This window comes from Coturnix japonica, chromosome 12 (genome assembly GCF_054131305.1).
Source record: "Coturnix japonica strain WE chromosome 12, WE-NBRP24, whole genome shotgun sequence".
Classification (NCBI taxonomy): Eukaryota; Metazoa; Chordata; class Aves; order Galliformes; family Phasianidae; genus Coturnix; species Coturnix japonica.
The window spans coordinates 18903494-18917460 of record NC_140674.1 but is presented as its reverse complement, the minus strand read 5'-3'; the positions used below and the strand labels follow the sequence as shown (position 1 = coordinate 18917460).

At 48.4% G+C, this 13967-nt stretch overlaps 2 protein-coding genes across 14 annotated transcripts in view; both read right to left on the bottom strand.

Moving 5' to 3' along the window:
* Positions 1-759: 759 nt before the first annotated feature.
* Positions 760-9340, bottom strand: SLC2A2 (solute carrier family 2 member 2). The gene is made up of 11 exons (XM_015872003.2): positions 9183-9340; positions 8712-8807; positions 8333-8610; positions 7465-7589; positions 6655-6770; positions 5912-6074; positions 5589-5776; positions 5023-5127; positions 3404-3505; positions 2916-3119; positions 760-2760 (listed from the first exon to the last, which is right to left on the bottom strand). The coding sequence occupies exons 1-11, from the start codon at positions 9213-9215 to the stop codon at positions 2569-2571; spliced, it is 1602 nt and encodes a 533-aa protein (XP_015727489.2). The 5' UTR covers positions 9216-9340; the 3' UTR covers positions 760-2568.
* Positions 9341-11007: 1667 nt separating this feature from the next.
* The window catches only part of TNIK (TRAF2 and NCK interacting kinase), a 122886-nt gene continuing 119926 nt past the window's right edge, over positions 11008-13967 (bottom strand). For all 13 annotated transcript variants that reach the window (XM_085513294.1, XM_085513298.1, XM_085513295.1 and 10 more), the window contains 3 exons: positions 13507-13666; positions 13204-13343; positions 11008-12399 (listed from right to left, as the gene is read on the bottom strand). In XM_085513294.1, the coding sequence (XP_085369420.1) occupies positions 12316-12399; positions 13204-13343; positions 13507-13666 (384 nt within the window). In that variant the 3' untranslated portion in view covers positions 11008-12315. The remainder of the gene's footprint in view (positions 12400-13203; positions 13344-13506; positions 13667-13967) is intronic.

Below are 13967 nucleotides of genomic sequence, written 5' to 3'. Positions count from 1 at the left end.
ATGCTTTCTCAGGGGCTATTAATTATATTGCGTTATTAGCTAACCGCGGTATGGGAACATATTTTACATGTTAACTAAAGTGCAAAGACCATTTAGCTAATAAGTGTGACTCGGTCTTTTAAATCTTAATGATTAGCGACTTCACAAAACTGTAACGTGGAGATAAAAATAATAATTGAACGAGCTGTGTCATAAGAACAAGTTTCAGCTGGAACTCGCGTGTGACAAGGGCAGATAAGGTGCTAATTGCCAGGCTGATGGGACAAGGCAGACGTAAACATATCTGCAGATCTGACCAACCCTTGTGACCCTTTGCTGCATCCCAGTGCTCGGTAAAAGTACACTGTGATAGCTCAGCCCAGCAGCACAGTGAGGACAGGGATTGCTGAAGCACTGTGCAGCTCCCAGCTCTGCCATCCTCTCCCTGCAGCAGAATTAATTGGAAACATCCCAGGATGAGCAAAGTATCATCTATAAGGGGTGATACAGTTAAAAGAATAGTAGTAAAAAGCACAAAGGCTCAGTTCAGCACTGAGCAAGCAAGGGGAGCAACCTGTTGACTCTCAGGAGTCCCAGTGCGCTGGCAACAGACTGTGGGAAAGCACTCAGGAGGAAGGTATCCTTCTGCTGGTAACCACTGTTACAGTCATATTACCCAAGTGGCTCTGAACCCACAGTGAGGTTGAGGAATACACCTACAGCAGTGTGGGCTTTGTTAAACTGACTTATATGCTAAGTTACAACCGATTGTACAAGCAATTCAGGCTTTTAGTTGTCATTTATTTGGTGGCACAGAGGAAAACAAAGGCTGCCTGGCTCAGTGTGTTGCTAAACAAATGACACCTCGATGCTGTGTTATTAATATTGAATGCAGTCCCTCCTGAAAGCGCCACTGACTGATGCACTCCTCAGGTAACTGTGCAAAGCTCAGCTCTGCGTGCCAGCAGGGATGTTCTGCAGCCGCACAGCAAATGCCACCTGCAGAGCAAATGTGCCCTGCTGGAAAAAGAAATGTCTCCTGTCTGGAGATGGACGTGTGTCTGAGATGCACGGAGGGGGCAGACAACAGCACAAGCCAGCACACGCTGCAGATGTTGTTCACGGTCACCTTTATGTAACAGACAGATAACATTGCTGTTATTGCAGGCATTCCAGGATATGGTGAAATATCCTCCACTGAACACATGGGGCCAATGCTGGTCCTGGTGAACCTTGTGCCTGCACTTCCAGTTGCAGTGTCTGCATGGGAAGGAAGTTCAGGCCCAAAGAAGGGAGCGTGAACATTCCCATCACAACCACTGCAGTGCTTGTCGTCAATGTGAGCTCACTGTGAGCAGCACTGGTGTTTCTTCTGAAATAAATAGTGGGTATCTATCCTGAGGAGCTTGCTAGAAAGCCTTGTTTCACAGCAAGGAACATACAAATCTCAAAAGCTCGAGTAAAAAAAATCATTAATTGTTACAGCTGATCTAAGCACTGTACAAAAAGACAGAGGGCAGCGAGGGGAGGCGACCTGGCAATGGTCACACCACGGGAGAGATAAAACAGAGAGAAACAGCTTCCTACAAGGAAAGAGGAGAGAAATAGTCTGCAATCACACGTATCAACCCGGACAGAGTTTCTTAATTTCTCTGAAAAACACTGAAAAATGCTGGACAGGCCTGAGAGGTGGAGCACATGCAAACCTCATAAAGTTCAACAAGACCAAATGCAAGATCCTGTACCTGGCTCAGGGCAACCCCAAGCATGAATACAGGCTGGGTAATGACTGAGTGGGGAGCAGCCCTGAGGGAAAACGCTTGGGTGGATGAAAAAAGGGTGACTATGAGCTGGCAATGTGCACTTATAGCTCAGAAAGTCAGCTGTACCCTGCGCTGCATCAAAAGAAGTGTGGCCAGCAGGTCAAGGGAGGTGAGTGTACCCTCTGCTCTTGTGAGACTCCACCTGGTAATGAGGCTCTGGCACAGGCTGCCCTGAGAAGCTGTGGGTGCTCCATCCCTGGAGGCATTCAAGGCCGGGTTGGATGGGGCTTTGAACCTGGTCTAATGGGAGCTATCCTGCCTATGGGACTGGATGGATGTTATGTCCTTTCCAACCCATACCAGTTTGTGGATCTGTGATCCGTGCAGTATTCTGCTAGCACAGCTGCACTACCAGGTGTTTTCTCAAGGCTTCAGATCACTCAGCAGGAGGAGGCAGCAAGCATGAGAAGAAAAGGTGAAGGCATAAGGCTTCAGCATCACCCAACCCCTTTGTTCCAGCTAAGCGATGACCCTGTTTCATATAATGCTTTACCAGCTAGTAAGATCATGCTGCCACAATGCAGTGGGACACTGAGGCACACATGTACTGGGTATTCCTCCCATTCTTTCCTTGGCTCTTTCTGCAGCTCAGCTGTACCAACAGTTTCAGAGCAAAATGACACCTGTGGCTGGATGGTGCAGGCAGTGCTCAGAAGTCCCACAGTTGATGTGTCCTCCTGGGCTGGCACCTGCAAGGTGTTTGTGAAATGAGACTTTTGCCTAAGGTTTCCTTCTGCATCCCTCCTTCCTGTGTGTGTGGCCATGCCTACGCCTCCTCCCCGCCACGCAGGTCTTCGAGCTCTGTCATGGATTTGGCTGGGAGCTTCTTGCGGCGGAATACGGCTGCGATCTCCTCAAATGACTTCCCCTTCGTCTCAGGTACTTTGAGGTACGCAAACAAGAAGAAGACAAGGAGGAGGACGGCGAAGACAACAAACACATACGGTCCGCACAGATCCTGCAGTGGGACAATGAGAGCAGGGCACAGCCATCAGACCACAGCATGGCGTATCGTCACCCCTGTCTGCCTAGCCTTGGAGATTTGGAGAACATGTGCACATCCCGCTATTCTGCCTTGGGGACCTCACCCACCTCATTAGGGAGGTTTCTTACCGCGATGTACTGGAAGCACATCCCCACAATGAAGTTGCAGGCCCAGTTGCAGAAGCCGGCAACAGCAATGGCGGCGGGGCGTGGGCCTTGGCTGAAGAGCTCAGCTACAATGAACCAGGGGATGGGCCCAGGCCCAACTTCAAAGAATATAACGAAGAGGAAGATGGCGATCATGCTGACATAACTCATCCAGGCGAACTGGCTCTGCAAGAGGATGCACTTGGCGTTATGGTTCCAAAGTGATTCTCATTAATTATTGCTAATTAATTAATTTTCTTTTTCAGAAATCACTCTTTATTCAGACAAGTAGGGGCTATGCATGCAGGACACAAACAATGCAATGTCTCCAGGTACTACATGACAAAAAACAGCTCCAGATATTGCCATTTTGTCCCTTCTAGGACATCTGTGAGATGAAGATGAACATGCAAAGCTTTCACTATTCTTGTTTGCAAATTACAGATTAAAAAGTGGAGATGAAGCCTTACCAGGAGTGCAAGTCCAACCGTCATGGCCACGGCACTGATCAACATGCCCATCAGACCAGCCAGGAACAGTGAGCGCCTGCCCGCCTTCTCCACCAGGAAGACCTGCAGAAATGCATGCGTGATCAGTCCCTAGCAGCCCTGCTCTTAGGAGGCCAATCAGGTCTGTTAGCAGCAAACAGCTCGTTACCATCAACACAACTCACTCCTGCTCTTCTAGCTCATGTGGTCAATGCACCTTGCCTGCGTGGCAGCTGGAGTCAGAAGTTTTGCCCTGGCGGCTCCCAGATTCCTTCTGCTTAGCTGACAGCCACAGCACTCAGTTTGCTCCTTCAGCTCTTCTTGGACTCTGATCGTCTCACCCAGCTTTTGACATATGTATCTGTACCGACTGCTTCACCCAAGAAGACAGAGGCAGCTCCAGGTGGCAACCCGACGACTTGCCTTAAAATACCCTACATCAGCCTCTGAGATTGCCTGTTTCTTCCCTTCCATTTTAAAGGACACTTGTGGCCATTCACTCAACCGCAGACATCTCCTCTTCCTGTAATTACGGCCAGTGATTTATGCTTCCAGGAGATGGTCTCTGTTCTGGAGACAGGTCATCCTACAGACACGTGGAGCTGCAGATCCTTGCCAAGATCTGCCTGTCTGTCAGTTATTCTGCCTTTCAGTCAGGGTCTGTCATTCATTGACAGGTGTAGGTAACTCTTTAAGTGTTGATGGCCAAGAGAGCAAATGTCCCCAGGGTAGATGTGGGACTGCAAGGAGACCATCTGAGCTGGAGGCAGACCTCCGGTGGCACAGCCTCTGTGCCTCGTTTCACAATGAACACTCAGAGCTTCTCCTCTGCATGGGACCTGCAACAGACTTTCACTAAAGAAATTTCACCCCAAAGCCTTCTACCTCCATAGGATGGACTAAGACCTGTATTTCTGCATTGCATCTAGTCCCACTTCCTCGTGGGTAAAAGTCCTTTACTCCCTAATGCATTCTAAAGATATGAGGGAAGTGGTCATGCTTGGCGTTTTCTGCTCTTATTATAGTAATAACCACATTAAAAAAAAACATAATTAAAAAAAAATATATCTGCTGATTAGAATTGGATCAATGCTCCCAAGAGAGAGACATGAATGGAATGGCTGGGGAAGCTGGAACCACCCTTTTATTGCTATAGAGCAATGCGTAAATCTGAGGAGGAAAAGTGCTCTGTTCATTTATGGAGTAGCCTTTGGATATCTATCATGCAGGCACTGTGTGCATGCAGAGGAAAATCTGAAGGACTGAAGATAAGGAGCTTGTGAGCTGTCTGCTCCTGGGGCAGATTGGACCCATGGAATCACAGTCTCAAAGGTAACTTTTCTCTGGGGCTCAGTGCTGATCTACCTGAGCTTCCCTGCACAAGATGATGCAGCTGTCACTCACAAGGCACTGAGCAGTGCTGTCTGACAGCAAGGATTTTCCAGAGGAGGGGGTGCCCAGGGAAGGATTCTCCTCTGAGGTATTCATGAGCAGCTCTGTAAAGCCATGACACCCAGCCACAGCTCCAGCATAAAGTCAAGTTTCAACATCAAACCTCATCTCTCTCATTTTGGGAATGTAGGGCAGAAATATTTACTTACGGAGATAACCGTGAAGACAGTGTTCACCACTCCAACGCCAATGGTTGCATAAACTGGTTGGCCAACGCCGGCTCTCTCGAAAATGTTTGTAGAGTAGTAAAAGATCTATCAAAATGCAATAGGATGAAGGATTAGGTAACAGGGCTGCTGTAACGTTCTGTTCTCTTGAAGGATTTCTCCTGCTTGGCTGACACTTGAAGTTATTTAATTGTGATTAATCTTTCAACTTTTTAAGTATTTATTATAATGATTAAAGCCAGACCTTTCGAAAGAACCCAAGGGAGTTAAAAATCCTATTTAAATTTCCCTCCTGAACTGTTGCATTTTCATTTTTGAAAGTTCTCCTCCACGTGGCCCCATGTTTAAGCTCCAAAATTGGATTCCCAGCACTGCACATTGGAAACAAACGCTGTGATAGAGCAGAGGTTTGAAGAGCTTTTTGGATATTACTGTATTGAAATGACTCCAGTGTCTCCCTTCTCTCAAAGAATAAGGCACTTCCTATCTTGTGGAAGTGAAGGACAGGAGGACAGTGTGGATTTCTTTAACAGTTTTGGGAGTCTCACCGCATTGATGCCTGAGAACTGCTGTGATATCTGAACCATCAGTGCCACGATCACTGCCTGCCGGTACTTGGAGGAGCTGAACAGCTGCCCGATGGACACTCTCTTCTCACTCGCAGCTTCTTGCTTTTCCTTCTCCATCTCAGCAATCTCTTTCATTGGGTCACAGTTTCCTCTGAGCCTTTTCAAACCTTAAGAGAAAGTTCAACATTTTCTTATTGTATTAGATTAATGAGGGAACTCTGCCTGACCAAAACGGAGGTACACTGACAGGTAACACTATGGGTGGTATAAGAACAGACAGGTGAACCCAGAACTTCTCTTACTTTTTTTGGCCTCCTCCACCTTCCCCAGCTTGATGTAGAGATAGCGGGGGCTCTCAGGGCACAGCAGCAGCAGGAAGAACTGCAGCAGAGCAGCCACCCCAGACAACCCAAGCAGCAGCGGCCACAGCTCATCATTGCCAAGGAGAAAGTCCAGACCCAGGACCTGGAATTATGGAGGCATGTTGGAAAGCAGTGAGAGATTTTCAAATTATGCGTGAGCAGCATTTTTCTTTGCTCTATTTGCAAAGCATTTTTGTAACCCCAGCACAACAAGCAGGACCTTGCCGCCTATTTCCCATATATATTTATATATATATTTTTTTTTTCAGGAAAGAGTAAGAAGATGCAAACTTTGGGCTACGTCACATGAGATGAACTCATGGTTACATCATTTTCTGGATGTGTTGGTCGCAGTACATGGATGTGCCAGTCTGTCACATGGCAGGGACACCCAACACAGTGCACAGTGCTCCCTACCCCTCTGACAGAGACATATTTAGATAGTGAGTATCTCATGCTCAGCACCCAGTCTGGCTCTGACCAGATGTCTTCCAAAATCTCACATGGGTGAGTAGAAGACCTTAGGATGTTTCACACCTCTGACACAGGGCTGGAGTTTAACCCCATTAGGGCAAATTCTCCTTCAGTTTTAGAATATAATGTGAAATATTTCTCTCAGGTTCCCCCATGTATCCCCTGATATCTGTCATGCTCCCTCTGGTTCTGTGGCTTTCCCTTCTTACCTGGCTGATGAGGATGCCTGTGACGATGGCCAGCTGGTGCAGTGTCCCCAGTGCTCCTCGGAGGGCAGTGGGAGAGACTTCACTCACATACATGGGCACGAGGCCAGAGGAGAGCCCTGCACAGAGCACATGAACATCACCCCTCTGTGGGCAGCAGAGACCTCTCCCCCAACTAGAAAGGAGGATGGAGCCTGAATCCCACATCCAGCATCCAGCATCTGTCATTTCACATACCGCATCCATCGTCCTGCATCCTCCATCCCATAACCCATATCCCACATCTCATATCACACATTACTTATCCCACGCCCCACACCCCATCCAGCCCAGTGGCTGCACATGCACATGCACATGCACAGCTCTGCACAGAGCAGAGCTCTGCTGGGAGCAGTTATCACAGAGCAAAGAGCTTTCTACAAGGCTTTCCTTGACCCATCAGAGAGCACCAGTAACAGCGATAACAAGTTGTATTTCTAAGCTAATTCCAATGCAATTCCATATTATCTGCCTGCTATCTTTTCCTCACTACTCGCAGTGCTGCTGTACTATCTGCAGTCTGGGTGTAGATAGTACTGTTGTCTTGGGAACCTGTTAAACAGCACAGCTAACAGCACACTAATGGGACAGTCACCACCAAGACTGAGCCTGAAGTCTGGGGTACTGCCCAGGAGGTGCGTCCAGCTCCCTTCTAGCATAATTGAATTTATGATGGAGCTGACACAAATAGCCCTATGGAGGATCCCGGATTGAGAAGAACGAGCATGGAGGAGAAACCTTCTCCATCCCAGCGCCTGCCCTGCTGGCACTCACCGCAGTACAGCCCCGTGATCGCCCGCCCAGCGATGATGAGGATGTGAGATGGCCCCAGCTTGGCCAGCCCCATGAGGAGGTTGCCAGCGATGGAGAGGACGTTGACCACCAGCATGGCTTTCACTCTGCAGGGCAGCAGAAATATCAGAGGGGTGCAGGGAAACTGGGGCTTCTAGAACATGGCAAATGATGCTGAAATGCCCTATCTTTTTTTTTTGTTTTTTTTTTTTTTTGTTTTTTTTTTTTGTCACAGAGAGGATGGGATTGGAGTGTCTGTAAGGTTTCCTCAGTGGCTTCTCGGTTGAGGGCTGAGCATTGAAATAAAACACCCAATCTGTACTGTAGGATTTTAATAAGCCAGACCTCTGGGATGTTTGGAGCACTGTATTGGAGGTCTGATGGTTCCTTCATTGAATTAGGCAAAATGGCACAAGTGGTATTTCTACAAGAAAGAAGAATGTTCTGGAGAAAATTCAGACATAAAGACTTACACTGTACTGACACAGTGTACTACGTTTGGACTGGAAGATCCTTGTAGGTCTTCTCCGACCTTAATGATTATATGCTTCTATGAATTTGAAATTCATGGAGAGGAGTTGTAGTGTGGGGACTCACATGCCTGGAGAGCACATGGGAGCGGGGAGGGCAGGGGCTGAATTCCAGCTCCGGGCTCTGTGTAAAGCCGTAAATACCGGGGGAAACGAATCTGGTCCCTCCCAGCCCTCCAACCCCACAGAGATCTGCACAGCAAAATTCTGCTGAAAACCTCAGTTTTTTACAGCACAAAGCAGACTTATAGCATGCATGCAGTGACAGTTTGGGCAGGGTGATGCCTTTAGCTCAATTGGAGCCAGAGGCAGCTGCTCACCTCCCCAGCCGGTCGCCAATCCAGCCCACGGTGAAGGAGGAGATCATGCCTCCAACAGCAAACATGGAGACGGAGAGGGACCAGTACATGGTGAGGATGTGAGGGGACACGGGGGGGTCCTCAAAGCCAGCTGAGGGTGGGAGCGTCCCCTGGGAGCTGCCCCATGCCTCTGTGCTGGGGATGGTGACAGTGATAGCAGCATCATCCCCGGAGGTATTGGTGGCGTGCCTCACCATGGGGACAGCGCCCAGCATGCGCCCATAGTGCGCTTCTATCACCTGCAGCAGGCAAAGAGGAAAACGCCATCAGCTCAGAGCTACAGCCACCCCTGGGCTCTGCGGTGGGGATTTTCCTCCCCAGGACCCTGCTGGGCACGTACCTTCTGCGGGGCGTTGATGACGCCCAGGCTGTAGCCGTACTGGAAGAAGCCCAACACTGCGGTGAAGACAGAGAGGACCAACGTTCCTGTGAGGTGCTGTGAGGGAGCAGAGCAGCAGAGCACAACCTCAGCTCCAGCTGGGAAGGATGCAGCCCTGGGATGGACCCATGCCCCCACAGTGTCCCAACAGCACCCCTTAATGCAGCTGGGAGGACACACCATGCTGCTGGCTTTCAGCAGTGCTGGTGAGAGTACTTTTTTTCACTCCATCACAGCTGAAATTATCCTGAGTTGAAAAAGATCTTATAAAACAACCCTCTGGCCCCTCTGTCCTGGCTCTGTACACAGAAATCACAGAGCGGTGAATTCAAAGGGGTATTTTTGGTGGTTGCAGTGTTGGCATGCAGCAACCACCAACCCTGGGTGCTGTTCTCCCTCCAAATCCCAGTGCCCACCACTACCAGCACTTACCTTCTCCGCCTGCATTTTGCTCTTCCCGTCCATCCCCACTGCTCCCCACACTGTGCTGAGCTGCTCCTGCTCTCTGCAGAAGGGACAGCAGGGGCAGTAGAAGTGACCGTGCCAGGGGAGATGGGACTATATCACCTCTGGAGTTAATGAGAAACCCGTCCTTCCAGCAGTTGTCAGCTCAGAGCCAACCCATGCATTTTTTTTGGGGGGGGGGCACAAATAGAAGAATGGGGACTCTCTGAGGGCAGAGAGGGGATGTGGGCAGTGCAGAGGATGGCTGAGTTTGGGCTGTCCTATGGCACTGTGCCATGCTGGGGAGCAGGGAATGCAACCACGCTCAGTTCAGCACCTGTGATGGCTTCTGCATTGGGTTTATTGACCGCATCACGAAACTTGCTGAATGTTAGCAAGAAGAAACCTTTCCAGCACATGGAACCAAGATGCTAAGAAACGAGTAAGTGTTTTATTCATGTATCACTTGGCACCTGCTTTAAAATATATTTGTGAGAAGCAAATTTGTATAGATGCAGCCGTGTCCAGGTATCTGTATGTATGTAGCTGCAGCCCTCACTGCAATGCCTGCACACACCATACATTCAGAGGGCTCAGAGAATGCTGCATGCACACACGGAGACACAGCACAGCCAAGTGACTCCGAGCACCACCATTACCCCACTGTCCCCAAGCAGCCCGTGGTGGTTGAGCACACAGCCCCACTTGCTGTGATTGCTGATGCTGGATCGGACTTTGCACAGTGCTGCGAATCTGGTCTGAACTGGTCCTGCTCAGCTCTGTGCTGAAACCCTGCACAGGATGGACTGGAACCCTACATGCCTACAGGTGCTGTATCCTTCCAATGGGTTACGGTGAGCCATCAGGAGCCTTCATGTGGGTACTGAGGGTGCTTTCCATAGAGGGAAAAACAGGGAGGCGAACACTGCTCATCGCCATGCTGGGTTCAGGGTAAAACTTTAACTCGAGGTAAAGGGTTCATTGTATTCGTGCAGCTCCAGCCTCTGCTCCCACCCCTCTGGCTGAGCCCACTCCAACATCCCTGCTCGGGGTGAGGAAAAGACTTCAGGATGCCCGTGGGGTGTGCGTGGCAAGGAGGGCTTCTTACATACCCAAAAAAGGGCAGGGTGGTGTTTGCGGGGCAGCTGGCTGTGATGCACCCAGGGCGACTGGAACACGTATTTGGCTCCCAGTGACTCCAGATGTCTTTCCATGGGGTCTGGATGGGGCTGCGCTGCCTGGCACAGATTAGGGCAGGGGAAGGTGGGGGGTAGCATGATGGATAGTGGTTATGTAATGATGTGGGGTGAGGGCAGGGACTGAGGTGCTGCTATTGGTTCCTTCTGATCGGTTTGTGCTGCTGTGCTTTTAAAGAATACATTCACAAACTGCCTCGTGTTCATACACAACAATTCTCTTTTATTTCATCAATGCACCCCAGCACCCCACAACTGAAAAAAAAACCATCATTTAAAGCTGCATATTCTGAACCAGTCACATCGAAGGGAGCACAAAATGAAACGAAGGAGTGATCATTCACCTGCATCATAATTTAATAAAAAGCTCCAATTTCAGGTAGCAACCCCAGTGAAAACAGACAGAGTGGTTGGCAATGGGTGATGGGTTTGAGGGCTGTCACCATGCTGTGCTGCGGGGGACCAGGGGCAGTGGGGGCAGCGGGAGGTGCTGCCCCAGGGGCTGTGCCCCATCCACGTGGGTACCACTGTGGGCAGAGCATCCCATCCCACCCCATCCCATCCGCGGTGAGCAATGCTTGCGCCCTGGATAAAGATTCGAGTTTGACCAAGTCCTGTTGATTTAATCATTTTTTAATAAAGCCATCGTTACTGAGTACACCAAGATTGCCAGTTAAGCTTTCTATATGTCGCTGGAGGTAACAGTGCTGTGATCAACAGCAAAACAACGGAACGAAACAAAAAGAAAACAAAACAAAACGAAAAAAAAATAAACCCAAACGAAACGAGGTAGGTTAAAACCAGCAACACAGACCTTGTTATGCGACACCCCAATACCACAGCGGCCATGCTTGCAGCTACTGAGAAAGAAAACCCCAGATACGCACTGAAACGTAAATCAACTGAGCAGAGTTTATAAGGACACGATTCAACCCGAACTAAACACACACACATTTCGGCACAGATGTCGTCTTTCACTGTATGTTGGGTAATTCATAGGGAGCGCGGGGTTGGGGGGCGGGGAGGGGCAGAAAACAAGTATAGATTCAGACCCTTGGCCGAAGGAACCACACACATATATATTGTTAAGCTCTTTACAAGCCTGGTCAGCAGCACAGCGGGCGGCTCGCTCTGTGCCCGTCCCCACGCCAGCTGCCCCTCCATGGCATGGGTGCCCCCGGCCCCCTCCATCCCCGCCAGTATCTGGAGCGGCAGCAAACGGCACCGCTGTCCCTATCACGACACAGCATCATGTGAAGATCCATATAGAAATATGGATGGACAGACTTGACAAAAATGGTAGCTGATTTTTATTAGTCTAAGGCTAGTAGTTTAGCCATTTAAAATCCATTTCCCAAAAGAGGGGAAAAAAACCTATTATTTTTCTCTTCTTTAAAAATCTGTTAAGCCGTTGCTGCCAAAAGCAACATGTAAATGTTGGTGAAGGCAAAAGAGTTCTAAAATTACCCAGCTATACGGTTATGGCCTTCATCACAAAGATAAAAGGTACATTTATTGTGCTGTCTCTCACCAGATTTAATTGGTAACTTTACAACATACTATATATTTGATGCTAGCAGGCAGACAGAATTAAAAACAGACTTTTTTGACACGGTTTCTTTCCCCGTTCTTACAAAGTAGGGGGCAAAGAAAAAGAAAAACTGGGAAGAAAAAACCCAAAAGAAAGAAAGAAAGAAACTCATAACCCACTATAACACAGCATAATCGGGAGACCTCTGGAGGTGGTTTCCCTATCCCAAGCCGCGTGCGGGGCGCGTGCCGAGCCCTCCCCGGGGCGGCAGGGGAGCATGGGGAGCAGTGATCCTCAGGACCCTCCGCATCTGCCTCTACAGTGTTAGTCCACGTGTTTAATGTCCTTTAAATTAGAAATAATGCCACGAAGGTAAGTGCCAAGGGCTCCTCTGTTACCAGTTCATCATGGAGTTTCTGTTCAGGGTCATGAAAAACACTTGGCTGCTTCCTCCGGATCTGACCGACGCGAAAAATACCTGTTTGGGGGCAGGGGAAAAAACCTCAGTGAGTATTGATGGTTTTTAGCACAATCAAAGATATGGAGCTGATGGTGGCACGGAGCTCAGCCTGGGGAAGCAGTTCAAAGTGGAAGCAACCCAGCCCAGGAAGGATCCAGCCTTGTGAGCCCACACAAGCTCAAATCCCAACCACTTCGTAGTAACAACACCCCCATTGCTATCAGCAAATCAGGTTTGGAATAGCCCACAAATACCATGTTTATCACGTCACTGCCACAGCATCATTTATTATGCAACATTAATATGACTGAGTTCAGTGATTCATACCTTGCTAAACGTTAACCATTTGGGTCAATGCTCAGCACAGTGGTAGTAGCCGCGGAACAGCATTTATCAGTGCTGTCTATAGAAAAACATGGGGGCCCGTGGAGAAAACACGATCACGAAGATGAAAATGCATCGTAATGTTTCTACACCTCCACTCAGGTTAGGGTTATCACACAACCTTAGCGCTACCATTTCTTAACTCCTGCAGAGCTTATTTGGTGGCCTCAACAGTTAATGGTCAGATGTAGCACTAGAGAGGAATTCAAGCTAAATCCACGGGGACCTCAGTTTGAAGTAGAAGAGGCATTTATTGACCCATTTATTGAGATCTTCGTCCACTGAAGAAAACTAACTGGGATGGGATTTATGAGCACTGTTTATTAAACAAGACCTTGAGCTTAATTACTCATTAACCCCAGGACAAACTAGACTTAAAGTCTAAAAACTGATCGGTTCTACCTTAAAGCACGTATACAAATTTTGCAGTGGACTTACCTTATCATTTCTTTCACATAGAAACTTTAATCTTTGAGCTCGTTTGTGCATAAATACTCCATCCAAATGTCCTGTCTCCACTGACCGAATTTCAATAGCTTTCTCTCCCCAGCCCATTATTTGATTGGAATGAATGTAGGCTGTCAAAACAAAATGTTTGGTAGGTGTTAGCATGTGTGCTGAGCTCAATACTACATGATGGGTTGAAATTCAAAGTCCCAAAATCCCAAATAACCAGCATGCTTGACTCTGCACCTTATGGCATTTCTACCTTATGAAGGCGAAGAGGAAGGGTTGACCTACCCACAGAAGTAGGCATTTCTCCCCACTGGAGCACCACATCTTTAGTTATCCGTCCGTAGGTGTTCACATAAACACCTTCATCCTCGTAGCACACAAGCATCTCCATCCCGTCTGTTTTAGGCAGGATGACAATGGCATGAGGAGTAATATTGCCCTGAATCTGCAGTTAAAATAAACCCTACAAGTCAGAATTACATTGAATGGAAGAAGTGGTAAAAGGAAGGGAGCAAAGCCTAAGAAAAACAAAACCCAAAACCACACTAAGAACAAAACCCACATTCCATTCAACAAAGAGGCATCAGCTTTTAGAGATAAGCTTGAAGGGGAATAAACTGTCATGTTTACACTGCTGCCAAAGCTGTCTTACACATCAAGGATGAGCAGGGTCAGCAATTGTACAGAGATCACAACGCGTACACCCAAAGGCTGATGGCTGACACCTGGCAGCAACACCCATCAGC